This window comes from Lagopus leucura, unplaced genomic scaffold (genome assembly GCF_019238085.1).
Source record: "Lagopus leucura isolate 7727_CA_CO unplaced genomic scaffold, USGS_WTPT01 Super-Scaffold_760, whole genome shotgun sequence".
NCBI lineage: Eukaryota > Metazoa > Chordata > Aves > Galliformes > Phasianidae > Lagopus > Lagopus leucura.
The window spans coordinates 13,095,170-13,122,067 of NW_024962257.1; the positions used below are offsets into that span (position 1 = coordinate 13,095,170).

Below are 26,898 nucleotides of genomic sequence, written 5' to 3' on the forward strand. Positions count from 1 at the left end.
AGGTTTTTCACCCAGAGGGTGGTGAGGCACTGGCACAGGTTGCCCAAGGAGGCTGTGGGTGCCCCATCCCTGCAGGCATTCAAGACCAGGTTGGATGTGGCTCTGGGCAGCCTGGGCTGGTGATTGGCGACCTGCACACAGCAGGGGGTTGGAACTGGATGAGCACTGTGCTCCTTTGCAACCCAGGCCATTCTATGACTGTGTGCTAATAGATTACTAGAAGGTTGAGACTCGAGCTAACTGCCTTTCCAACAGCCCGCTGTCAAACGGACAATCTCCAGAGTACTTACAGCAACAGAAGGCACCAGCAGCTGATGTTATGCCATTTATTAGCTACGGACCCAGCACGGCTCAGTGACGGAGTACAGAAAGCCCTCACGCGGCAGCGGACTGACCCAGAGCGCTGTCTGAAGACGACACACCGAACTCCGCAGCGCTTACAAACCTTTTGCAGCACGCAGCATCGTTTCCGTGAATGGCAGCAGGGAGGCGGGCTGCAGCCTAGTATCCCGGCAGCTGCTGCCCTTTGATCTCGTACATCTCTCGGAGGTATAACGCACAGCAGAGCTCGGTGGTCGAGGCCGCGGACAGACAGGTAACACATCGGCCTGACGGTACAACCCGACACCCAGCACAGCCCCGCGCGCCGCCGCCATCTTACCTCCCCTCAGCGCAGGGGCTGCCGGGATGGGGCCAGTCCAACAGCGATTGGTCTTCTCTCATCACGTGACGCCCGCGCTCACTTCCTACCCGTCGTCCCTTTTGGGCGTGACGACAGACGACGCGCCGATTGGCCGCGGCGGCGCGCGGCTTTGTGACGCCACTCGGCTACAGCGTGAGGGCAGCGCCCCTGTTGTGTGACGTCAGAGCGGGGCTCGGTACGGCCGGGAGCCCCGCGGCGGTTCGGGCCTGCGGCTGCGGTGAGTGCGGGCGGGCGGCGATCCCGGCCCCGGCCTCCTCTGCACCGCGAGCCGACCTCGGGGCCTCCCCTCGGCTTCCCCTCGATGCTGGGGCCCGCTCGGTGCCGGCTCCCCATCAGCGCCGCCGTCTCCGGTGGGAAGCGGGAGCTGTCCGTTAGCGGCGGGTCGCGCCCGTGCAACGACCGTTCGGGGGCTGCGGGGCCGCCCGGCTGCGGGTTGAGGGGCCGCGGTGCTCGGCTGCCGCCGTGCCGGAGGTGTCGCGGCTAAGCGGTGTCGCGGAGGGGCTGCCGCGTTCAGGAGGGTTCACTTCTCCGTTTTGTTTTCCCCTTCTTCTTTCTTTCTCAAGCGTTTGCAGTGCGTGCCGATAACGCGAGGTCGTGTCGTTCGCTGCGAAAACTTCAAGATCGGGAGGACCCGTTCGATTTCCAGCATCCTCCCGTGCCTTCCGCTGGCCGCCGAGACCCTCATGTGCGTGTGCAGCTGGGGCAGAGACGCGCCGATGCCGTGGGAGCTGTGCCATGAGCGCTGGTGAGCTGTGGCCGTCGCCATGACGGAGCCCCACCGGGTTCTGTTCACCACCCTGCACGGCCCGTTGAGCAGCAGTTTCCTGAAGAAGCCTCGCAAGGACGATGCCGAGCAGTCCCCAGAGGCGGAGCAGCCTGGGGAGACCGTGCGGCTGTCGCTCACTCTCTTCGAGCCGGATCACAAGCGCTGTCCGGAGTTCTACTACCCAGATCTTCTGAAGAACAGCCAAGTGAAAAGAAAAGGGTCTTCAGGAGACAAAGTGAGCATCCTCGTGGTCGGTTTATCTGAAGGTTTCCAAAAGTTTTGCGTTGTTGCTCTCTTAATGCTGAAGGGAGAGATGGGAGAGCATTACCTGCGAGGTGCTGAGAGGGGAGCTGATGGGTCAGACACTGTGCAGGCTCAGAGCTGGGAGCCATGTGTTCCTGTTGTTGGGACACTCTTCTTGTTCCACTCTGTTACTCCTTCATCTTTGTTGCTATTGCACATCAAAAGGGTGATGTGCAGCATGTTTGGCTCATTGTGTTGTGCTGCTTGTTATTTAATAGTGCCCAGTTAGAGAAAGTATCAAAAAGAGTGATCCTCTGTAACAGAGTGCTGTATCTTTTTTGGGGACTTTGCTTCGTCTTATATGACTCAACTGACACAGGGGAGGTTTAGGTTAGATATTAGGAAGTTTTTCACCCAGAGGGTGGTGAGGCACTGGAACAGGTTGCCCAAGGAGGCTGTGGATGCTCCAGCCCTGCAGGCATTCAAGGCCAGGCTGGATGTGGCTCTGGGCAGCCTGGGCTGCTGGTTGGCGACCTGCACACAGCAGGGGGCTGGAACTGGGTGAGCACTGTAGTCCTTTTCAACCCAGGCCATTTTATGATTCTATGACTCTTTCCACTAGATCCCTGTTTAATGGCCCTGATGCTTTCAGGTGTTCCCTGATAACTCTGCTTTCTTCTTGAAGGCCATTTTTTTGGGATACAGTCGTACGCTAACTTTTGTGGCATTTAAGCTTTGTGTTATGGACATCTTTCTGTCAGAAAGTAGTTATTGAAAGGAACTTTTTCACACTGTGATGTGAAGGAGTTCTGGTCTCCCAAGTCTTTCAGCACCATTCCTGCTGCTTCTGACATCAGTGCTGGTGATGCCTGAGAAAGTTGATTGGATTCCATTTGCTTTTGCTGCTGATTTTCAGTTCTATTTGGTACTCAGTTGATGAGGGTTCATACTGTTTTCTGGGGAATCAGGAGAAGCAGAAACAGCTATAGAACTACCTGAGGGTGCACACAAAACCCAGAGACTGCAGCAAAGCAATAAATGCTTGTCATCCAGTAAGGATCAGTGTAAGGACAGGTTCCTCTTATGTCTGCCTGCTGAAGCTCGTTCACATGAACTCAAGGGTAGCTGGAGAAGAGAAGGGAGATGCCCCTGGATCTGATTGTTGAACAGCAATGATACAAAAGAAGAGGGATTTACATACAATCTGGAGATCTGTGGTAGGGTACCATCTCACCACCCTCTTGTTACTTTTCTGGGAGAGAGTTGAGAGAGGAAACCATTCATTCCATTTCCTTGGTTTATCACTGTCTCAAAGAAATCTTATTTTTCTTACCTAGCAGAGTTCTGGTTACATTTCCAACCCTTCTGCATGCTTGTTTCTAGGTGACTTATTCCAAGAATAATAGCACTCTGGGAATACTGCATTAAAGGTTGATTTGGCTGAGCTTGTGCCTGGAAGCTCGTGCTGGTCATGATAGGTTTAATGCACACGTAACGGGGCTTTGGTGGCAGGGTGACAGGATTGGTTCTGATGGTTTTTGTCTCTCTTTTCTGCAGAGGAAAGAACCTGCTGATCCCTTTGATGATGAAAAGGAGAGACATAAAGCGGAGGCTCTTGCTAGGAAGTTTGAAGAAAAATATGTATGTTTGTCGTCTTTGTATCGTGTTATCCCTTAGAATGGGTAATGCTGCTCAGCTCTCACCCCAAATTGTTTTAACAGAAGTTAGCAGTTGTTAGCTATATGTCCCTATCTTCCTGTTAGCTTCACGTCCCTACCAAGTCTGTTACCTTGGTCCAAGGATACTGTTGATACTTTTTTTTCTGTTTCTAGGCTGTGATTTACTAAAACAGTTCTGCTACGTTCCTAAAACCGATGACAGCCTGATTATAGTGAATAATATTTTCCCTTGTGGCAGATTTCCACCCTTAATTTATAAGATGTATCCTGTTTTTAAGCAAAAAGAAGTATTTTCTAAGCCTTGCAGTCATGATGTGGTGTAGCCTCTCATGTCTCTAAGAACAGCTCTGAGTTTGCTGTCAGCACTGATGAGTTCAGTGGAAGGGAAGCTGATCCGCCTTGCCCATTTCCTTGTTGCTCTTCCTCTCACTTTGCTCCTGTAGATGACAATAAAGCAATGTTACGTTTTACAGCCAGTGCTTTTGGTTATGTGAGTTGCTTTATTGTCTTGTGATACGAATTGGACCTGTTGGTCATCTCAATGCATTGTGTGCGTGGTTGGTGCCCGTAGTGTGGGGTTTGTACTGGCTCTGTGACAGTTATGGAAGAACAACCATTCTGCACTGGCAGAACTGTTCAAGGGATGCAGACCCAGTTCAAAATCAAGCCTACTGGCACAAAGCCGACCTGTCTGTTGGGACAGCATTTTATTGCATATGAGTGCACTGTTCTTGATTCTGTATGACGAAGCATAAAACTGGATTTATTGTGCCCTTAGATTAGCATGTGATGTGGGTCAGTGACGGTTCCGTCCTCCTGCTGCTCCTAGGAGGCAGAAAGCTTTCCTGTACTGGAGAGAATGTTAGAGTCCTACGTCAGGGCTATCCCTGTGGTCATTAGAAAAGAAAGATGAGCATACCATCAATCTTTTATTGTTTAGGGTGGCAAGAGACGTAGAAAGGACCGTTTTCAGGACTTGATTGATATGGGGTATGGATACGACGAATCTGACTCCTTCATTGATAATTCTGAAGCAGTGAGTACTTGGGCAGGTGTGAGGGTGGTTAAATTCAGCTGCCTGGGGGGGGCTGAGCTGGCATCTGGGGAGAACATGAATGTAGTGCCAGCAGGGAGCGTGCCAGGGCTGGGTAACGAGAGCTCCTGCAGCAGCTGCCTGACAGGAGAGGCCAGTTAGCACAAGTGTCCACTGCCCTGCCTGTTCCCTGGGGGAGCACGAGTCCCACTCCATCCTCCAAGCAGCTCAAAGTGCAGAATAAAATAAATTCTGTGATGATTCTTTGAATATAAATTTACAGTGCTAATAGATTGTTCTCTCTTATTTCTAGTACGATGAGCTCGTTCCGGCTTCTCTTACTACAAAGTATGGAGGGTTTTACATCAACACAGGAACGCTTCAGTTTCGGCAGGCATCTGATTCTGAAGATGAATATGTTAAAGAGAAAAAGAAGAAATCTCCCAAGGTCAGCAAGCCAGCTTTCTAGGAGTATTCCCTCTGTTAGAGCTCGGTGGGTTTGCCGCATGAAAAGAGTGTTGAAATTGGAAATAGAGACTTGTGAATTGATATGGACAGAACAGGGAGGGAGATGTACTGTCTCATAACTGAGCACTTCATAATCCCATTCTGTCCTCATGTTTGATGGTAAAAGGAGGATTGTTTGGTGTTTGTTAGACTGCGGGGGGAGTCGCCTGGTAGAAACGTTGGTGAGCACTGTCACTCTGAAGAGTTGCTTATTGCTGTGGGGGTGACACGTCACATTAGAGGACTCTTCTCTTTCTCATCTGAGATGTTAGAGGCTTCACTAGGCCAGTGATTTTGTTCTGTGGCAATATCTTCTGGAGATGGCTGCATTTTCACAATACCAAAGTGTCATGGCTAAAAGAGGAGATGGTAGGGGCAGTTCCTTCCCCTTTGTTGACAGAATCTTTTCTAGTGTAAAAACTGGGTGCACGGTAAAATGTTCAAGATGGTTCATGCCAGAACTGTGGTGATAGCCCTGTGTTGTTTGTGTTAATATGTCTGGTGGGGAAGGAGCTGTTCTCACACTACTGGCAGAGGGTCCAAAGTGGCTCTTGTGGCTGCAGCTCCAGTTCCATGTACAGGTAGCACTTTTGATTCTGACTCGGTTTTACTCCTTTCCAGAAGCGGAAGCTGAAAGATGGAGGTGAAAAAATGAAGAAGAAGAAGAAAGATGATTCTTATGACAAGGAGAAAAAATCCAAAAAGTCCAAGTTCCCAAAAGCTGGGTAAGGAGGAATAAAGGGTGCTTGCTACCTGATGCCTCTGTGGCATTTGTTATGCTGCATTAATACACGTTATGCTGGGGGTGGCTTGGAGGCATGCTGCATAGACAGCAGTGGGTAAACTGCCACTGGGGAGTGGGGAAAGGGAAGCTTCTGGTTGGGAAGCATAGCTCCACAACAAGAGTACCAGGGCAAAGAGGGGCACAGCTACCTGGAAATGCTGTTGTGTCTTGGAGCTCAGTTTAGGCACTAATGGTCAGAACAAAGATGGACAGCATTGGGGAAAATGAATATTGGGACAAAGTTGGGAAAGGAAGGGCAGGAAGGAGGGACATGAACTCAGAGTGGTGTGAGCCTTGGGCCAGCAAAGAGAAAGAGGTTTAAGGCCACGGGTGGTAGGGCTGGAAAGGAAAATTGTGTTGCCATTATTGCTGGCCAGCAGTTTGTATTCCTGCCCAAAGCATTTCTTGGATGGATGATCAGCTTTTCTGTAGTTTCTCTCTTTTGGGGCTGTTAACCTGAGTGGCTATTCCAGTCTGAAGGGCTGCTGTTAAACTTGTCTATACTTGCACTCTGGTTGACCTGATCTCTTAGTTTCAATTTCTGTATTTGCTGTCTTTTGCCACATTTTCATCCTAGTTTTTCCCTTCTTCCTGTAACTGTTTGGTTGGATTTGCTTTTTCCTGCATGGATTTGCTTTCTGACGTGGTGCAGTCAGTGTATGAATCTATAGTAGTAAACAAGGCAGGGGAATTTGCCCCAGTTGAAACAGAGACTAAAAGCTTCACATGGCTGTCACACTCCTGCTTTGGTTCCTCTGCACTGGTTGCTTGTGCATTTCCTATTCATCCTGGCTAGAGCAATGCATGTTGCCTTTCTGTTCTCTAAGTACTGTTCCATGGGCAATAGTCAGTCTGACAAAGGAGTTGTGGGACAGGTGCATCAGAAAGCCTAGCAGATGATGGGAAAGGAACTGAAACTTAAGTGTGCTGAAATTGGATAAGTGAGCAGCTGATAGCTAAGTGGGTGAGAAAGAATGACAACATGAACTGAATGGAAGTGCTCCGTGTCACACAGTGCGTGTGAGTTTTCAGCCCTCCTGTCTCACCTTAACTCTTAGCTATGGCCTTAGTAGGACTTAGTTTTTCTGCTGTAATTGCGTAAGGGGATAAGATTTAATGAAGCACTGGTGCCTGTGGCTGGAGTGAACTCAGGTGTAGGTATCATTGTCTCTTTCCCTTGCTCTTATTTTATTTCTCTCTCAATTCCCTCTCTTCTTCCCTTCTTTGTTTGCAGCTTTACGGCATTAAATGCGAGTAAAGAGAAGAAGAAGAAGAAATACTCCGGAGCTCTCAGTGTCAAGGAGATGCTGAGGAAGTTTCAGAAAGAGAAGGAAGCTCAGAAGAAAAAAGATGAAGAGCAGAAAGTGGTGACTCCTTCACCAGCAGAGCCTCAAGCCCCAAGGGAGGCAGAGACGATGCCCGACCCGTTGTTATCACTCTTTGGTCATGCCAGTGACAGCGACCTGCTGCAGGCAGCTACGGCTATGGACACATTAACTGACCTAGACTTGGAGAGACTCTTCAACGAATCCCCAGAAGGGAGCCCCCTTCACGACGTGGAGGATGGGAGCAATCCTGCTGGGGCAGGCTTAGAACAGGACTTCAAGCAGCTGCCATCCCTCCCGGAGGGGCTGCCGGCCCCTTTGGAGAAGCGTATCAAAGAACTGGCTCAGGTGGGTGGGTCGTTGCAGGCAGCAGGGCTGTGTGCTTGCTGGGGGCTGCCCTGCTGGGTTCTTCACCCAGGTGGGGAAATTTCACAGTGCCAAGCAGGAGCACAGCTTTCTGGCACTCGGTTTGCTTCTGTGCCAAGGCACTTCCTTGAATACCTGTGTGTCAGACAGTGGCAAAGCATTGGTCCTCAGCCCTGTTATCTGCTGAATTTCCCATTTCAGCTGTCAGTATGGGTTTTTGGCCTCTCTTGGCAAAGTAGGCACCTGATGCAATAGGTAATTTCTCAAGTCAATTTAACGCAAGTGGTCTTAAAATGTGAACTAATGGGGCCAAAGGACAGATTCCACCATAATAGTTTTAATGTGCTATGATGATCAGGGCAGTGTTTATGAAGAGGCACATGGAGTTGTGTATGTAAAACAGATGGGTGCAGCTGCAAAGCATCATCATTGCTGTTCTGCAGCATGAGAAGAGCCCTGTAGATGGGGCTTGAAGATTGGTTAGAGCTGTTCCCTCTGTCATATGCAAATGGATGCCTTCAGTGAGGCAAATACACGATTCAACAGCTCGCAGGCTGGAGGCACATTGCTGACAATTTGATTTTTGTTCACTATCTTTAATATCTCAGTGCTGCTTAGGAAGTGGAATATATTAATTTATAGAAGGGTGATGTCAAATTTTGCTACCTGTAGCTCCTCTTGCAGCTGGACTTCTGTGTGACTTGTCCATCTCCTCCAGAACCCTGTGATTCACCTTAGGATCTGCTCTTCTGCAGGGGAAGAGTTGGGTGCTGGCCAGGGATCCCTCTGCTGGCATGCCAGAGAAGTATGATTTCAGCCTGTAGACTCCTCTGATGTGTGAGGGCTGTCACCATCAGCCTGTCAGCAGATGTGAGATGTTTGGTTCCTGCTATTAGGCTTGTCTTTAAATATTGATTTTAAGTCATAAGCGGTACTGAGACCACTGTAGTGCTGCAGTTCTTTCTTCTGGAGATTGAGAGTGCCCATTACTTAAGCATCTCTTGCTTAATAACTCCTGTTACTGAGGACTAGCTTCTGCTAAAGATAACATTTCTCAGTAGAACGCAGTGAAGTGTGCACGCGGTGGTGAGCAAACAGAAGCAGAAACTGAAGAAAGTAGCAGCTGATGAAAAGAGTGGGCTCCTTCGTGGCTGTTGCTATTTGCTATTCATGCTGTGAACAGAAAACACTGAAGCACCTCCTTCTGAATTATATTTGACCTAAGGAACGATATTGCCGAATCTCCCGCAATACTAAGTTAATCATTATGCTGCTGCAAGGTGGTGTAATAGCAGGCTACCCCCAGATTTTCCTGCTGCAGTGTCTCATGTTGATGGACTCTGTACATTAAGATAAGAAGTTAAACATGAAATGCAAGATTTAATGAATTGAAGCCTATGGGTCAGTTAGGACTTGAGCTCTTTTGTGGGTTGGAGTGGAGGGCTGCCTCTCTCTGCCATGACAACCTTCTGTCCCAGCAGGTGGGAGTCACTCATGGGTTAAATGGACTCTCCAGGCATTTCATATCTTGCTTGAACTGATTTGACTGTAACCCTTTTCTTCCTAAAAGACTTCTCATGTTGAGGTTCCCATCAGCACTGACCCTTCTCCTTTGACATCACCAGCCTTCTGCTGGTGACCTGCTGCTGATGGAGATTGCTTCAGGAATGTACACACCTTTTGGGAATAGCTTACCAGCCTGAATCTCAGTATGTGAAATCAGGAGATGTCAAAATCCTTCTCCTTTGGTCCCCTTCCCCCTGCAAGGAATCACTGACCTGACGTGGTGCATTGTGGCAAATCCCACTTCTGTTTACATCAGTTCTGCTGCACACAGCAGACTGTGAACTCTGTGGCACTTTTCTGCTATGTCGCCCATTTCTTGGAATTATTTTTCTGTTGGCCATACTTTTCATGGGTGTGATTTCTTTGGGCAATGCTTTGCAAGCTGCTCTCATATCCCGTTCAGGAAGCTTCCTGAGCTATTTTAATTGCAATGGTGTTGACAGGAAATAACAGATCCCCTGTGGCTACGATTCTTTCTGTTTGTTTCTTAAGTCAGTGTCCAGATTGGCCTGGAAAACATGCTGATAAGTATCCCTGCCTCTCATTAAACGTGACTGGGCTGATCTTTCCTGTTCCAGGGACAAGCTCTATGTTCCTATTGCTCAATCTAACATTTCTTCTGGGAAGTGAAGACCATGTCCTTAATCTGTCCCTTCTTCCCATGAGAATAATGCCAAGGAAGCCAGTTGCCTCTAAGCCATCTCCTTTCCCATATTAAGCAGACGAATCTTGACTGTGCTGTTACAGCTCCACTGTGCACAACAGCAGCACACCCAGAACTCAGAATGGGAAGGTGTGTAGACATGACATGGCCATACCAGCCCAGGTGGTAGAGCTGGACTCAAAGTGAGGATGCCTAAGAGGTGTCTCTTGCTTTTGGCAGCTTTTAGTCCACTTACAAGCAGGTTGTTGGTGGAGAACTTGGTGAAGTAACTCTGCTTTGTTTTGCAGTAAAGGTTTTAAAAATAAGCTTCTGATTCCTTGTGCCCATCTATATTGGTGTATGAAATAATGTTGACTTCTATTTTTCAGGCTGCTAGAGCTGCAGAGGGAGAAGGCAAGCAGAAATTCTTCACTCAGGATATCAACAATATCATACTGGAGTAAGTGCTGTGTGGGTTGAAGATTGGGGCTAATGCAGGGAAAGGAGAACGCTGGGGAGAGCATTGCTTTTTGGTAAATTCAGGAGCAGGTTTAGCAGGAAGCGTGGGCCTTCCACACACAACACACCTGGGATATCATGAACGTCTCCTAGAAACAGCTCTCTGTTGTAATGTGTGTACATGAGGTAGGAGAAAACCGGAGGAGTTGTATCTAAGCCTCCTGTTTTCAAGCCAGTGCTTTGTATTCATGTGCTTAATATTTTCAGCTTGACACAAGAACAGTAAATCTCTTCCTGCTGGAGATGTCAGGCACTTTCTTTGCTATTTATGTGCTATATGGAATATTTTTTTTTAAGTGGAACAACGCTGCTGTGTTCAACTGGTATTCTGTAAAGGTGGGAGGAACTCCATTACTGCTCTGTATCTTTGGGTCCACCAATTGTAGAAAGCCACTGCAGTTTCAAGGAGCTGCTCACAGTAGCTTTATTCTTCTTCAAGTGTCTGGAGAAGGCTGATGAATGTGTACAGCTTTGTGAACATCTCAGTGTAATACTTCAGCCTTAAGGAAATTAATGCCTCTGTTTATCAAGGCGCTTGGAGGGAGCTGCTGACAGGAAATTTGAGAGTCTGCTTGCCTCTCCTTTCAAGTGGTGATTGCTGCCTTTCTGCATCCCAGTGCTGACTGCACAGGCACTTCTAATAGGTTTTAAAAGTAATCATTTAAATCCCCTGTGGAAAAGGTTAAAATTAATTTATATGGCTTGGCAGTAGAATCAGCTGTGATGCTTAGAAGTGTATTTAAAAGCTAATCCCTGAGGTTATACGTACCTGTGTAGATCAGTTGGATGTGCACTGACCTCTCTAGCCTGGTCACTGGGGAGTAAGTTCGAGCCTGAGGGATAAAGAAATCCAAGCCACAGGTGGAACTGAACTTGGCAAGGGATGTGAAAAATAACTGTAAGAGATTATACAGGTACATTGGTCAGAAGAGAGAGGCTAAGGAGTGTGTTGTACTTCCTTCTGGAGTACTGCATCCAAACCTGGGGCCCCCAGAGCAAGAAGGAGAACTGTTGGAGTGGGTTTGGAGGATGGCCACAAAGATGCTCGGAGAGCTGGAGCTCCTCTGCCATGAAGGGAGCTGGGCTCATGCTGTCTGGAGAAGGCACCTGAGACCACATTGCAGCCTTCCAGTACTTAAAGAGAGCTAATAAAAAGTCAGTCTCCTTCCTGTTTACACAGGCAGATAGTGATAGGACAAAGAGTAATCATTTTAAACTAAAGAAGGGAGATTTAAATTGGTATTAGAAGGAAATTCTTTACTCAGAAGTGTGAGGTGCTGGCACTGCTGCCCAGAGCTGGAGGTGCCCCATCCCTGGAGGTGCCTGAGGCCATGGATGGATCCCTGCAGGGGCGAGTCTGTAACACAGAATGGCTTGGGTTGGAAGAGATGATTTTGTGATGATTCTATGAATTCACCTTGTACTTTTTCCCTCTGCCTTCAGCTCCCCGGGTTGCATCAAAGTTGCCTTTCTGTTGTTTAAGGAACCCATGCTGGATCTCCGCTCAGTGTTTGTTTGTCTTGTTTTTCAGCATAGAACTGCAGACCCGGGAGCTGAACAGCCAGATTCGGTCGGGGGTGTACACCCACCTGGCTGCATTCTTGCCTTGCAGTAAGGACACCCTGGTCAAGCGTGCCCGTAAGCTTTATCTGTATGAGCAGGTGAGTGATGTTGGTAGCACAGCCTTGTCTCCCATGCATGTTACCCTCCAGAGCACAGTTACTGTCTGCATGATGTGCTGCTGTCCTCCGCTCAAGCACGCTTTGGTTGCCTCATCTGGTGGCGTGGGTTCAGAATTGGCAAAGCCTCATCCTGCTGAATTTGGGGGTTTTGTCTGGAGCACAGTTTGGAGCCTCGGTCTGTTCTGTGATGTTCTCTAGGGTGGACGACTGAAGGAGCCTCTGCAGAAGCTGAAGGAAGCCATTGGTAGAGCCATGCCAGAGCAGATGGCGAAGTACCAGGAGGAATGCCAAGCCCACACTCAGGCCAAATTTGTTAAGTAAGCTCATAGTTCGCTTGTTATGCATCTGTAGCTCTTCTCAGCAAGTTCCCTGTAACCTGTAAACTGCTCTCATGAAGTTTATCACCTATTTTTTTTTTCCTGCATTCAAGAATTGCTGACAGCCATTAATCGCCCTAATTAAGCAGTGTGTGTTCTTTGTACTATCTGTACTGATGCCACCTACAGCAGCATTGATAGGACCAGAATTTGGCTGAAGTGTTTCACTTCTGCCCAGACATGTTTTTGGAAACGTGTCAGTCTGAAAGCAGACAGGCTGGATCTCTGCAGTCTCTATTACATAGTATTGGGAAGTTCATCAACACTGAGTGCTTAGCTCAGCTTCCACCATCAGCAGCAGGTTTTGAGGGTTTATTATCACTGATTTGTGAGACTTCTGAACAGTGTTGTTGGGAGATTTATCCTGGTTTTGGATTAGCCAGGACGATGACTTCCGCACTGTCTTCATCTCTATTTTAGAATGCTGGAAGAGGAAAAGGACAAAGAGCAGCGAGATCGAGTTTGCTCTGATGATGATGAGGATGATGAAAAGGGAGGGAAACGCGTCACGGGACCACGAAAGAAATTTCAATGGAATGATGAAATAAGGTTCGCATAATTTAGATATTAAGTGAACCTGTGACTTGCTTCACTTCCAACTGCATAGAATAAGACACTTCAATATTTGTACCTTGGTTTCGGAGCAGTAATAGTCAAATTGGAAGCTTGCAGTTAGTAAATCTCAACTTGAAATACATTGCAGAACTAACCCAATTTCAGGTGCAAGCCAGCTCTGAGAGAAGTGCTAAGAAGCCTCTATGTGGAGGTCAAGAGAGGGGACAGATCTTTAGGAGAAGAAGGAACGTGACGGAATGCTGAAATCCCACCAGCTAGGACTCTTAACAAGATCAGATTTCTGGTTGTGAAAACAGTTTTAAACTCTTGGGAGTTGCTGCCCTTGTGCCCAAGGGTCTGACAGAGTGCTGGTGAAAGGGAGAATGACGCAGGGTCAAACGAGAATCAGTCATGCTGTCTTTTTCATCTTATTCTAACAAACTGGGATGCTGCTCCATAGATGGCCGATACATTTAGAACAAAGAGGGCTTCACTTCCTGCCTTCCCATTGCTCTCAGCACAAACTCCTGCAAAGGAGTTCAGGTCTGCAGCTGTTCGTGACGCCTGTAATTCTGGCACTGGTTTCACCACCTCTGCTGTTTCAGGATATTACGGTGGGACGGAGCATAAGGCCTTTCTCCTCTGGCTCACTTGTGTGCATGCATATGCATACAGAGAAATGTGCCTTTCCCTGCCTCTTTCTTACAGAGGCAGTGCAGGGTTGACTTTTTTTGTTAGAAAGGTGTTTGGAATGCCTGGACTCGAATCCTGCACTTGGCTGGCTACAGTCTGATCCAGAGTACTTATGCACAGCCAGGCATGTCTTGGCATATTCATCCAGCCCTGGATAAGTGGAATGACCTCCATCTGGGGAAAATGAATCCAAGTAACTGTATTTGAAATCTTCCTGTTCTTCAGGGAGCTGCTTTGCCACTTGGTGAAGATTAAATTGGATGGTTATGAGTATGACAAGAATAAGGCTCAGTCTCTGGAGGATTATGTGAAGACCTTCCTAGATGGAGAGGTGAAGCCCCTATGGCCAAAAGGCTGGATGCAGGCCAGGTGAGCAAGAATAATGTTGTACTTCAGGGATTCCGTATCATAAGGGACTTCTGAAGGTCGTTAGTCCTACCCCTGTTCAAAGAACAGCTAGGTTCAAAGTTAGGTCAGATTGTTCAGGGCTGTGTCCTTCTGAGTTTGGAAAGTCTCTGCGGATGGAGGTTGCGACAGCATCTCTGGGCCACTGTTCTGATACAGAGTCACTTTTCACAAGTCTTTTCTCTGTATTTTCAATCAGAATTGCCTTTGCTGCACTGAAATGACTCTCATCTTTGTTTTTTTTTACTGTGTGCCTTTGAGAAAGGTGCCTCTATCTTCTTTGTGACTCCCTGTACCCAGAACTCTTTGGCTAGTGGAAGACTGCTGTTAGATCCCTCCTTAGTCTTAAGGTTTTCCAGGCTAAGCAAGCTCAGATCCTCCAGCCTCTCCTATGTCATGTGTCCCTATCCTCAGTGGCTCTGGACTGTCTCCAGTTTGTCAGCATCTCTCTCGTATTGTGTGGGCCCTGAAACTGGACACTGTACAGATGTGATTTCACAAGTACTAAACAGAGGAGAATAAGCACTCGTACTGTTAGCTGTGGACTAACTACCAGAATTTAGTTATCTTCCAGCAGTATGCCCTTCAAGCAGTGAGTTCCGCTTGTCCTTAAGGACCTCAGGTTCTTTTTTGCTGGCCTGCTTCATTGCCAGTTGGCCCTGAGCCTGTGTGTCTGCATGGGGTTATTCCATGCCAGCTGCAGGACTTGTGTTTGTCTTTGTTGAACTTCTCAAGGTTTTATTGTCCCTTTTCTCCTGTCAAGGTCCCTGTGAGTGGCAACCCTGCCCTCTGACACTTCCCACCCCATTTTCACCCTCAAACTTACTCAGAGTCCAGTCTGTCTGTTGTCCAGGTTGTTAGTGACAACGTTGAGTGGTCTTGGCCCTGGCATTGGCCTCTGATGGATGCTGCTGGGTGTGACAAGTTATGAATCAGAACTGGCACTGAGCTGAGGCCTGTAGTTTCCTGAATCTGTATCACCAAAGACCTTCTCAGACACTTGGGGAAATCTTTCCTAGTCCATAGAATATTCCCAAGAGAAAGCAAGGTGGAAGGCTTTAGCAACTCTGGGACTTGCACAGGCACATCAGAGGCAGCAAAATAAGTAGGAATTGGGAAGGAGTAAAGACAATCACATTCATGTCTTGATTGCTGTTTCCTGCTCTTACATGCCGTCTATCATCCTTGCCACTGAGCTGATGATTGCAGAGAGCCACACAAGTTGCAGAGTGTCATTCTATTGAGAATGTCATCAGTTTCTGGCCTGCCTTGTTTTGCTCACTAGATTTAAAACAATGACAAATGTGCAGCCCTGCTGCTGGCACGTCTGTCTCTTTGCACTTACAGAGCTGGATAGCACTGTAATCTTTTCTCTGCTGAACTTATTTTTTTGATTTAATGGGTACCAGCTCTTAAGAGCAGTAAATGTGAGAAGCAAATTACAAATCCATCTGGAAAACTACCATGGCAGTTTACTGCAGTTGCACGTGTACCTGAAGTGCAGTACTGTGCATGTTTGTAGTGTGCTGCTCAGAGTGGGAGCTAAATGATGGCACTAGGAAAAGTGGGCGCAGACTCCTCCTTAATAAAGACGTTACCAGTTTGGGGGTGGTCTTAGCTCACCAACTTTAAAACCTCTTTGAATACAAGAAAATGAAAATCTTGTCCCTGAATTTGTAGGTAAAACTGTTCTTAAGCATACAGGTGTTCCTCCAAGAATTGTTGCAGGAGAATCTTCCAATGAAGCTGACTGCAGAAATGATGGAAGAAAAGTGGATTCCCTGACTGCTTCTCAGGGGCTAAGGGACAACGGTTTTTCTTTTGGGGCTTTTTGTTTTAAGGACAGAGGCTAGCTTGCCAGCCAGGCAGAAGTGGAGGGGAGGTTTTGGCAACACTACAGGAGAGCTGTAAAAACTTTTGTGGGCAAATCAGCTTGATTCGCTGCCAGTGTGAGCACAGAAGTTCATCTTTAAAAGGAGCCTCAAGGTGAACAGAGTATCAGCTTTGTGTTTGAGTTCAGAGAGACTCTGCCATGATTCTGTTTCCTTGGTTAGTACTAAAAGGCAATCAACATAAGACTGTAAGGTTAAAATATGTGGGCTTTTTAAAAGAAGATGGATGGCAAAAGTCACTGCCTTAAAAACTGAGTATGTTAATAGCAGAAGGAAAGCATGTTCTTTATGCCAATATTGGTGGTATGTTTATAAGCTTCTCACCTTGATGTCTTAGAAACCAGCAGAGTGGCAGCTGTTGTAGGTGAAACAGTGCTTGCATAAGATTCTGGTTTACATAGCCTCAGAAATAATGGCTTTTGGCTGAAGTTCTGCTTATTGGTTGTGTCTAGACAATTGAAGAAACGGTTGTGCTGATTTGCAAAGGCACTTCTGTTTTTTGGGATGCAAAGGCAGCAGCAGTGCAGGGTATGAAGGCTTCTCATCCATATTGCTGTATATAAACCAGGAAAGGAAACCTCTCCCCCTTAAACGTGCTGAAGAGTTCCTGGATGATCTGCCAGCTCTTGATGACCTCTGGCAGCAGCAACACTCAGCCTGAACGACTGTGCTGTCTCTCCAATTGACTGTCAGCTCTTTGGGCTGGCAGAGCTCATTTCTTAGCTACTGTCCAACCCACACTGCCTTAATGGCCCTTTCAGCGCCTGCAAGCGTAGCTCCCCAGAGAGGGGATGGAGTGAGGGAGTTCAAGAGGATTTTCCTTGAAAATGGATGAATATTTATTTGCTTCCCGTGGTTTTAATCTCACTCAGTCCCCTGCTGTACTGTGCAGCTCTGTCTCCAGTGATCCCAGCTGCTCTACTGGGTTTGCTGGATATCACTTCTCATTGCTCTCTTCCCTTCTTAGGACACTGTTTAAGGAGAGCAGGCGTGTACACGGACACCTCACATCAGTCCTGTGAGTATCGTGCAGCGTTCCTTTAGAGTGATAACTGGTGAACTGCCTTCCCTGGGGCCTGGGTGGATCGAGCAGGAACACCTGAGCTTGTTTGCCTCCCATCAGACAGTTTGGCGCTGCTTCGTTTGGAAGGTCTAGGGAGAGAGGTGCTGTGTGACATCTCCCAGCAACAGCCTTCCTGAGGAGCCTGGGCCTTACAGCGGGCTCAGGGAATGATCTTTGATGCCAGGTTGCCTCCTGGCCTTGTTCAACAGGCTGGAGTCAAGCTTCTGTGCAAGGCCCTGGGAGATAGTTAAGTAAAATGGACTGTGATGCCAGCACTGTGGTTATTGCCACCTATTCAGTTAATCCTTACTGGATTCTGGATTCCCTCTTCCTTGTTGCCAGGTTAAAGCAGAGGTACGATGAGCTCAAGGCACTGAGAATGGGAGAAACAGAATTGTGGGTGACAAACCAAGGGATCTATTGGAATCCAGCTGGGCAGGTGCCTTAATGCCTAAGGGTCTCATGAATCTTGCTGGCAGCACATAACAGACGATGATACAGATTTAGGCTGATATCTGTTAGACAGATGGTCCTGTTCTTGGCATCGGATGAATGAGGGGAAGTGGAGAAAGGGTTTGAAATAGAACGTAGAGTCATCCTTTCCTCAGCCATACCACTCCAGCAGCTCAGGGATGTCTTGTACCAGAGATTGCATCTGACCAGACCAAGTGATCTATTCTCCATGAATGTGGCAGATGCTTTTGCATCCTTGACTTCTTCTGGGAATCTAAAAGAAGCGTGTAGTTTTTCTCCAAAAGAGTCTGTGTATCTGTTTCTCTCTGGGTATTGCTATAATTAGGTTAGCAGTGGGCTCCTGTAGCTCCTGGCCCTGCAGCTGGTGCAGGATGTGTCTGTTGAGTGCTTTCACTGCTCTGCTACCATTTCAGAATCTCTGCTCTGCTTCCTAAATCATTCCCTTGTGTGGGAGCTGGGACTTCCTAGGGCAGCAACAAATGTCATACGATTTTGAATCCTAGCAACCTGAGATGCTGCCTCTTTTCTTTGCAAAAGCCTCAGTGGATCATCATTAACAGGGCACCTGGTTGGATGCTTCCCTACAGGCATTCAGTGAACCCATGTTTTCTTTGTCTCCCTTAAAACAGGGCGAAGAAGAAGGTTGTTGCTCCTACTAAGGTAAAGGGGAAGGTGAGTCTGTTTTTTGCTACACACATTTGATACATCCCAGTAGCTGAGAGGCTGCCATCTTAGGTCCTGTAGCTTTATGTCTATGCATAGATGTAAGGAAGTTGTATTCTTAAACAGCAGCAGTCTGCACTGTGCTTGAGGAGAAAAGAACAGCAGCTAGATTTGATGGCAGCAGGAATACCAGTCTGGAAGGAGGGTACGTGTCATTGGACAGGCATCACACCTTTCATCTCAAAATCCCTCCCTTCTCAGCATTAGATTCTGCCTCTGTTTTGACTTTGCTTTCTGCTGTCATTTTGTTCCAGGAACTCTCCTCCAAACCTGATAAAAAGGTGGCTGTTTCTGTCCCATCAGTGCATTCAGGCAACACCGTAGCTCTGTCATCGGAGTCCCAGGCAGGAGGTCTTAACATCAGTGCCCAGACCAGAGAACTCCTGTCCCTTGGGACAGCACAAGCAGCCAACAGCACTGCTACTCCTGCTGCCTTCATGGACAACTCCTTGGACGAAGATTTAATTCATAATCCTACTTCCTCCCTTGAAGCAGTCTCTAAGGAACTGGCTGTGTTGAACAGCAGGGCGGGAGGGAGCCCCGACTTTCCTCTTCCTGGAGCTCCAAAAGCTCCACCTGAGAAGATTCCAACTCTTGCATCCTCAGAAGAGAAGAGAACATTTCCAAAGGCCCACCCTGCCCCTACGACGTCCTCTGCTGGTTCCCTCCAGTCTCCTCTAAATTTCCTGGCTGAACAGGCCCTTGCATTGGGCCAATCTTCTCAAGACAAAAAGACAGAGAACTCTAATTATAAAGAGCTCTCCTGCCAAGCCTCTCCCAGCAAAATCCTTCCTGATATGCATCAGGCTAAACAGAAGCACCACAGCCTGGTCCGACCAAGCCATGGGCCTCAGACCTCCACCTCAGTGCCAGGTACTCAGGTGAAGGTTTTCCACTCGAGCAACCAGCCACAGAAGACTTTCACCTCTCCTGCTCCATTTGCCAAACTGCAGAACCCCAAGTCCTCCTCCCCGTTGCCCCAGCGCTCCCTCCTCCAGCAGGTCAAGTCATCAACCAAAGCCCAGAGCTTCCATTCCTCTGCCACCTCAGGCAGCACCCAAAACTCCAGCAGTTCTCACAAAAGCCCAGGCTCATCTTCATCATCTCTAAACTATACAGGAAAGCACTCAAGCAGCTCTAGCACTTCAGGACAATCCTACAAGTCACCCTTTGTTTCTGGATCACTCTCCAAGCACGGGGCTTCTTCCAGCAGCTCCGCATCGGGAGCGTCTGCAAACCAGGGCTGCTCCTCTGGGAACCTGCTGCCCAGCATGCAGACCCCTTCCTCCAGCCAGGCATCCAGCCGGCCGGCCCTGGGCTCTGCAGTGAAGAAGACTCCTGTCTCACAGAAGCTGACTTTAGTGGCACCTCCTGGAGGATCAAATGGAGATTCTAGTGGGGGCACTCAAGGGGTGGCCAAATTGCTGACCTCCTCCCTAAAGCCAGCTGTCGCCAGCAGCGCCGCATCTTCTACCTCTGTGCCGGTAAGCAGGAGCGTGCTGACCTAGCCTGATGCTAGGAGAGCACATGGCATGGTGTCAGGCAGTCTCCTGACTTGTTGGGACCTGCTGTCAAGTGGTGACTTTGAAAGAAGTTCCTGAAATTCTTGAATGGCTGTCTGGACTTTGGCTGCTTAGGTTAGGAGGACTTGGCCTTTGCCATGGGTTTGCACTCCAGAGTTCAAGCTTTCGTTTTCAGCTCAAAGTAACAATCAGAATACTCTGGTACCTTCCAGACAGCAATTTTTGGGCAGGCTGTGTAGTGTTCTTGACCTGATGTTGTGAGTTATGGAGACAGTAATGCTGCCACCTAAGGCAGGAGGAAGCGTGGTAAGGCAGGTAGCCATGAGAGCTAAAACCATTGCATAAACTAAGATTATAACTGTCCATTTCTTTAAAATTAGGTCTGCATCTTGACCTTCTTACGTTATAATTAATTTTAGTATTACTGGCACTTTGTTTCACTGCTGCTCTGCAGAGTAAACAATCTGTGATACTGGGCTTTAAACTCAGAATGCCAGCCCGTCTACTTCTGTCCACATTCTGTTGCTCCCCAGCCACTCCCATGGGTAGTGAAGTGATATTTGGAACTCAGCTCATTGGCAAGCTGTGAAACTCAAGGTCTGACAGATCAGTGAGATATAATGCCCTGTGCAGAACTCCCGGGATACCTATAGAAATCTGTATTATCCAGGCATTGTATTTAATGATTTTCATCCATAGACATTTCTAATGCAGCTGTATTAGGTTCTCAGCTGCTCAAATTGGCACTCTTTTGTGGCACACAAAAAGAGCAGGTCAATAAAAATGAGTCTGTTTAAATGGGCCTGAAAACCACATACTGTTCAGCTTGTGCACCCTGCCTGTTACCAAGATAAAGAGCTGAAGAGCACTTCCCAGTGGAGCAGAGTTCTGTGGGAGTGATCTCCAATAGCATTCTTGGGTAAAGAGGTACGTCAGGCTTTGGTGCCCTGATTTGACAGCAATTATGTGCTGTTGAAAGATAATAAGAAGCTTCCTTCCTCAAACTCGTAGGCAATAGTTCAGCTTTTCCTCTGCCTGTTGGAGGCATAGTTCCAGAGTAGAATAACAGGCTCAGATCCAGTATGGTCACATTAGAAGACCACAGCATCTAGGAGCTGGGTTGTTAGTGTCCTGGGCTCCTCTAGGTGGCCTCAAGAGTTCCTTGAGGCCTTGGCAGTTCTTGGGCACAGCTGGGAGGGTGCTTCTTGCAAGGAGGAATTCTAGAGTACTTTTTGGTTTGGAGTTCTTCAAGTATAAATGTTGACATGCCTTGCTTTTCCGCTCCTGACTGACCTTTTCTGTTGCTTTTCAGAAAGGAACTAGTGGAGCTGTGCTGCTAACCAGTTCTTCCTCCTTAAGTGTACTGTCTCCATCCTACAAGTCCAGCAATCCAAAGTTGCCAGCTGCCCTGAGCTCCACCCCTTTAGGTATTATCTCTCCTATTCATACCTTCCCTCTTCATGTCATCTCCTTCACTTCAGACTCCTCCCCGAAAGCAGGAGTTTCAAAGGATGCAATAGTTACAGGACCTGCTCCAGGAACTTTCCACCATGGCCTTGGCCACAGTGAGTGCACTCCTGCTCATGCATGTGTCTTTGTGCCTGTGCTGTTAAATAGCAGAGCATTGGCATTCTTGTTGTGTTAACCCATTGCAGACAAACTCATCTCTCTCACTGTTGCTTTGTGCCGTAGTTCATGCGCTTATACCTCTAGCAGTTGCATTTGGAGAACCTTGGGCAGATCCCTGTAGCTAGCCCAGAAGTCCCAACAGCTGGAAACCAAGCTATAGGCTTAAACGGCTGCAGCTCCTCTTATCATTTCTGTCTTCAATGTGTATTTGTTCTTTTTTTTTCCTCTCTCCTTTCTTTGTTTTTCTCTCTAGGTCTTCTGGCTGGCTTGCACTCCAGCCCCCACCATGCTGCGCCACTCCCACATTCTGCCCTGTCCACTCATTTACCGCAAAGTCTGCCAGGTAACTTGTCAGACACTCTTGTTTGTCTTCTGCGTCGTGAGTCACCCTCTATCTCAGCAGGGTGACTTTTAGGGGTGAAAGCAAAATTCCTGTCCTTGCTGTCTGACCAGTGCTGTCTGAAACCTGCGGCCTCCCCAAGGTTCAAAGCTAGGCGTAGCCCTCTGTGTCCTTTGCTGTTTTGTTAGCCAGCACAAACGTGTGCTTCTGAAATGAGGAGCACTCACTGCTTGGAGTGAGCACCTGGAGGCACTTAACGTTGCTGCTTGCGTCGTGGTAGAGGCTTGTTCTGTTAGGATGAAAGCCATGTCTCTTTATGCACAGTCTGCCAGGGCTGCCCGAAATTGAATATGCTGCCTGTGTGGAGTTTTGTCACTGGTGACCTACATAAAGTGTGTCAGACCAGAATGTCTTGCATCCGTGCGCTGAGCTAATTGCCCACATCTCCTTTACAGTGAGGGATGCAGGCTGTTTGCCTTGGTGCTGACGATGTGATGATTTTGCAGTTAAGCCTGCTCCTCCCCGTTTGATGCCTGCAGGACTGATGCATAAAACAAGAGATGTCCAGAGAACATCTCTGCTGATAATTGGAGCTCTGCCTGCTGTGGTGCGGTGGGTTGCAAGTGTTTGTAAGAACTGCAGAGGAAGGAGAGGAGAGAGGAATCCATTCAGCATGCAGGAAATGGAAATGAAGGGACACCAGATTGGGCATGTCTGCTTTGGTAATTGTGCCATTGGTAATTGCTGCAGCTGTTTCTGATCAAGAGTCCCTTGGGTCCTCAGAGTGGTTCAGCACGGCTGTCTTAGATTCTTACCTGGGCGGTGTGAGTCTGATGTGGCAGTGACTGTGCTGGCTTCATACTGTGGCACTGAAGCCATTAGTAGATGCGTGGGCACACTGCTGGAGGTGATGTGGTCTCCTGGAGCAGTCCATGTGAAATGCCCTTGGCTGCTGAGTGTTTGTTGGAGAAAGAAGAGACCGCTGGTGAAAATGGGAAGAATTCCTCTCCTTTGCTTGTTTTCGTGGAGTTTGTGTGGGGTGAGTTGTTGGGTCCCTCCAGGTGGCAGAACAGAAGCAGCCCCATGCAGCAGTTGCTGTGTGACAGACCTTTCCTTCCTGTTTCTAAACTTCCACTTGCTGGAGAGTGAGGAGATTGATTTCGGTTTGAACATGTGAAATGTATCCTGTGTCACTGGGGAGGAGTTCTTTTTCTCATTTGAAGGAATTTGGAGCCCTCACTTGGTGTTTTCACGCAAACATTGAAGACTGAGCACAGCGCAGTCTTCTCTGTCAGTATTACCAATTTGTGGTGCTTTGTTGAAGAACAAAATGGCTTTTTTTTTTTTTTGGCCACCGTGGTCTTAAAAGATCTCCTGTTTCTTTGGTGGAAGGAACTGTAGCTGGCTGTACAAGCAGATAGCCACAGCTGCACTGCTCTGCCTGAAAGCTGCGAGCTAGCGTTTGGGAGGTTGCTACAAATGCAAGGAACTGTTGATGCCTTATGTGCAGGTGCTCATGGCAGCATTCATCAAAAAGCATTTGAGCAAGGAGCATCCGGTGTGTGCTTGCTTGTTGCTGCTGCATTTGCTGACGGGTGTTCCTGCGTGCTGTGGCCGTGGTTGTTCCAACTGCTTGCTTTAGAAGTACTGTGTGCTGGGACTGCAGCCTTGCATGGAATGAACTGTCCTTGTCCTGGAGAAGGAGCTGTTGCTGCCCTGCTTGGTGCCACTGCTGCTTGACTGCACGTCTCGGTACATGCATTTGTTCACTGTGATCTGGTGGTAGTTTTAATTGTTCCTGGAGAATTCTGATATGTTAAACTACCTTACTCTTTCTCTATTCACTGCATTTACTCTTTTTCCTTCGTGTCCTCTCCTTTTTCTTACTCCAGTGGTTAGATTCCTATGACTCCTGTTGCTATCAGTGGGACTTCATTACAACAGCAGAGGTCTGCTGAGTGATACTCAAATCAACTGTAGATGCTAGGCAGCAAGCACCATGAGTTTCTAGTTTCCTAGGTGGGGAGACACCACAGCCTGGCTTTTAGAGGACAGAGATTGCCAAGCTAGCTAGTCAACCAGCCATCCGAACCTGTGCTGTGGTGCTTTTGTTGAGAGGCCACGGGAGACCCTCGGTGCTTCCTGTGACTGCAGCTCCGCTGCTGCACGCAGCTCGGCGGAGCTGATGCTGAAACCCTTCCCCATTTGCTTCTGTTTTCTTTCAGACGCCTCTCAGCTTCACGGCAAAGGGTCCAACACACAGCAGCGGAAGTTGTGACGTCTGCCAGGAGGGGAGCTAGAGCACACATGGGATAAACCCGGAGGAGCTGTTAGTTCATGAATACCGACCGTGTCTTCTACTCAACGACAACTGGAGAGACTGAACTTCAACGAGGGCTTTGTTGGTGCGTTTGCTCAGAGGTTTTCAGAGTAAAGCCCCACACCGAGGGCCGCCTCGAGCCACGTCCCGATGAGAGAAGTGTTTGTAGCACTCTTGTATTGCTGCTGCCCTTCACGCATTCCCTGGCACTGGCACGAGCTGGAACTCACACGAAGACTCGGGTGGCCTGGCTTCCCTGCAGGAAGCCTGGGGCTGCTGGATTTCCACTCACCCGCGTCTGCGTCTGCCAAGTACCTCCAAGCCCAGTTACCTCCTTGGTCTCCCTGTGGAGGGTATGAAAGGTGCTTCTTTCTTTTGCTTTGGATTTACTTGGACAATTCTAGCACTGCCAGTGCTTTCTGAAGACATTTCACTGAGATTTTTTTTTTTCCAATTGTACTATTAAGCTGTGCTACACTTAATAGGAGGACTTAACATTTCCTGTGCGGTGAATCTAACGAACCATCTGATGTTCCCCTCTGGAGGAGAAAGAAGACTCTTTAGAGAGACGCTTCTAGATGCACTCATGGACGTTGAGAATTCTACATCTTTTGGTTTTTGCAGTTATTTTTTTTTTTCCTCCAAAGGGATGCTTTTTCCTGCTCAGTTTTATCCTCATTACTGTTGAATGCATTGGATTGAATGGGACACTTCTCAGCATGTCACGTGTATAGGAAGACATAATTCCAGTGCCTTTTATGGTGGAGCAAGAATGGACTAGTGACACACATTTCAGCCCTATTTTATGTGCTCCTCGACCCTTTTTAAATCATTCTGTATTTAAGATGTATTCTGTTTATTTAATAGAGCTTTTTATGGTTGCACATCAAAAAAGCTGCACTGTCTGGACTTAAATGGTGTCTTGGTGACTGCGAACACAGTACCAAATCCAGCAAGAGCACCAGTTCTTATCAGAGTTTGTGCAAGCGGGTTCCAGACCCTCCCCTAAAGCCATTCTTTCCTAGGGTTGTCAGTAACGATCTCTTTAGTGGGCAGAGGGAATGATCTAGATGAACCAAGGTCACTTATATTCAAATGAATTCCAGAGAAGAGTATTGCTCTCCTTGATGATTTCTGCACTAGAATCATGCGCTTGTCCCAGCTGCAGGAATGGGGACCATCTGGAGTTGGGGGTGCATCATTTTGATTTCCTAAGATGATTTTTTAACTCTTAGCCCTAAATAATTCTCCCCTGAGCACACCCTTATGAACTGTGTATAGCTAAAGGCAGGCTGTGGTTCCAACTGAGCTTTGTGGGTTTTATTTTTCTGCTCTCCCCAGTCTCTTTTTCTCAGGCTCCTGGAGCCCACATTTGAATCGTGCCACGGTGGCACTCATCTGCATAGATTTAACTGGTAGTTCAAGGGAAAGTCTGCAGCCTTCCTCCTAGAGCTTTCAGGTAGGATGCTGGCGCTGTTTATACCAGCAAATATCTGCTTTTGTTTTCCCTACTTTTTTGTATGCTCCGAGACTGACTGTTCTCAGTTTGAGCTACTATGTAATTTTCCAAGATCACTGCATTGTTTATATATATATATATATATATATATGTATAAAAATGCAGCTCAGAATTAAAAATCTGTTTACAGAAAATATCTAGGTTGTAGCAAAAGAGCCAAAGACAAGAACTTGTGTGACTAAAACGAAGCACAGCAGTCATCGTTGGTCTCTGATCAGTGGATGTCGCATGGTTCCCGTTGGAGGCCTCATCCTGAGAGGTGCTTTGCACCTTCAACTTCCCATGGTTGCTGAAACAACAACAGTTCAGCAAACACCTGGCAGGACAGGGACTCGCAGCGAGTGACCCAGGGTGCTGGTTCTACTCCCTCTCTTTGCTTTCACTTGAATGCTTCTGCTGGGAGGCACCTGTGTGCATGGCCAGAGCAGAACGCCCTCGTTCTAGGAATATAGCGAAGCCTCTTGCCTCAGGGAAATGTTTATTTGGTGGAAATTCTGTGGGATATATTTTTTTTTTCCTCTTTTCTTTACATGCTATAATGAATGAGTGAATGGTACGGAGCAGAGCTGCAGCAAGGCAGAACCACGCGGAGGCCTGACAGCTGATGGGGAGCCAGGGCTCTGGCCTCTGCCTCGACGAGGCAACGTGCAGCACTTCCGTGACAGCGTGGGGCAGTGAGGCTCCCATAGCACTTACTTTTTAGGGCAGTTCCTTTTGGATGTAAGAGCTGCGGTTTACTATTATATTTTTTTGTGTGTGATGGGACTGTCTTGCTGAAGATGATGGGGGTGGTATGAAAACTGTTAATCTTGTACAGAATAACTGAATAAATTGTTTCAACGTTTCCAAAATGCTTTTTTTCCATCTTCTTCCCTCTAGTTTTCACCATTTCGCTTTCATGAATTTGTTTTAGCTTGGTGATCATCTCCTGACCATCTGTTTCTCGAGTGACTAATTAATTAATTGCCTTCTAACTAATATCTCTTACTTTGTAAGTGCACTACGGCTCCGAAGCCATTGTGATGGTGGAATTGTTTATGCTTTCCTATTCAATGCTTTTGAATCATGGAATGGTTTGGGTTGGAAGGACCAGGCATCTGCTGGAGCAATGGCATGATCCTGTGTGATCCAGTCATTTACAAAGGTAAAATAATTGCACTGATCTCCAAAGCCAAGATGGATGGTCAGTGAATGCTCACTGCTGCTTCTGTTGGTGGCAGAGTTTGCTGGGGCTCAGGTATTGCGCTTACTGGAAGGAGAGGCATCACATGAAGAATGCAGGCTGATTGGGGCAGAGCTGGATGTGAGTATGGTTAAAAGGCAGCTCTGCTCTGCCGGAGCTTTTGCTGTGTCAGGTGGTGACATAATGTGAAAAAGATCCTGGGGTTTAAATTTTGATTGTCTGCATGCCTACAATCTGGTAGGGAGAGAGAGAGGGGAGAGGCTCCTTGCCCTGGCAAAGCAGAAATTGGGGTAAAGGAAACGATTTGTTGCGCTCTACAAGTCTCCGGTACCATCCCAGCATAAATCCCTCTTCCTGTAGCTGCAGTCTCACTTGGTGGTGCAGTT

General features: G+C 47.7%; 1 protein-coding gene across 9 annotated transcripts; it reads left to right on the forward strand.

Annotated features, from left to right (window-relative positions):
- Positions 1-817: 817 nt before the first annotated feature.
- UBN1 (ubinuclein 1) lies at positions 818-26,180 on the forward strand. 9 transcript variants are annotated; one of them, XM_042864339.1, is made up of 18 exons: positions 818-920; positions 1,267-1,704; positions 3,270-3,353; positions 4,332-4,427; positions 4,738-4,872; positions 5,553-5,656; positions 6,950-7,388; positions 10,005-10,075; positions 11,666-11,795; positions 12,015-12,133; positions 12,614-12,742; positions 13,667-13,810; positions 16,706-16,756; positions 17,905-17,947; positions 18,253-19,482; positions 20,834-21,086; positions 21,404-21,493; positions 21,946-26,180. In XM_042864339.1, exons 2-18 carry the CDS (start codon positions 1,468-1,470, stop codon positions 21,975-21,977), a joined length of 3,387 nt encoding a protein of 1,128 aa, XP_042720273.1. In that variant the 5' UTR covers positions 818-920; positions 1,267-1,467; the 3' UTR covers positions 21,978-26,180. The 9 variants fall into 9 exon arrangements, with proteins under 9 accessions (XP_042720273.1, XP_042720271.1, XP_042720277.1 ...); XM_042864337.1 differs by having other exon boundaries at positions 23,716-26,180; XM_042864343.1 differs by having other exon boundaries at positions 20,834-20,948; positions 23,716-26,180.
- Positions 26,181-26,898: the final 718 nt, after the last annotated feature.

Coding starts and splice junctions, on each gene's coding strand:
- UBN1 (XM_042864337.1), top strand. CDS start 1,468: ATGACGGAGCCCCACCGGGTTCTGTTCACCACCCTGCACGGCCCGTTG. Junction 3,354..4,331: donor GGAAGTTTGAAGAAAAATAT/GTATGTTTGTCG, acceptor TTTATTGTTTAG/GGTGGCAAGAGACGTAGAAA. Junction 4,873..5,552: donor AAAAGAAGAAATCTCCCAAG/GTCAGCAAGCCA, acceptor ACTCCTTTCCAG/AAGCGGAAGCTGAAAGATGG.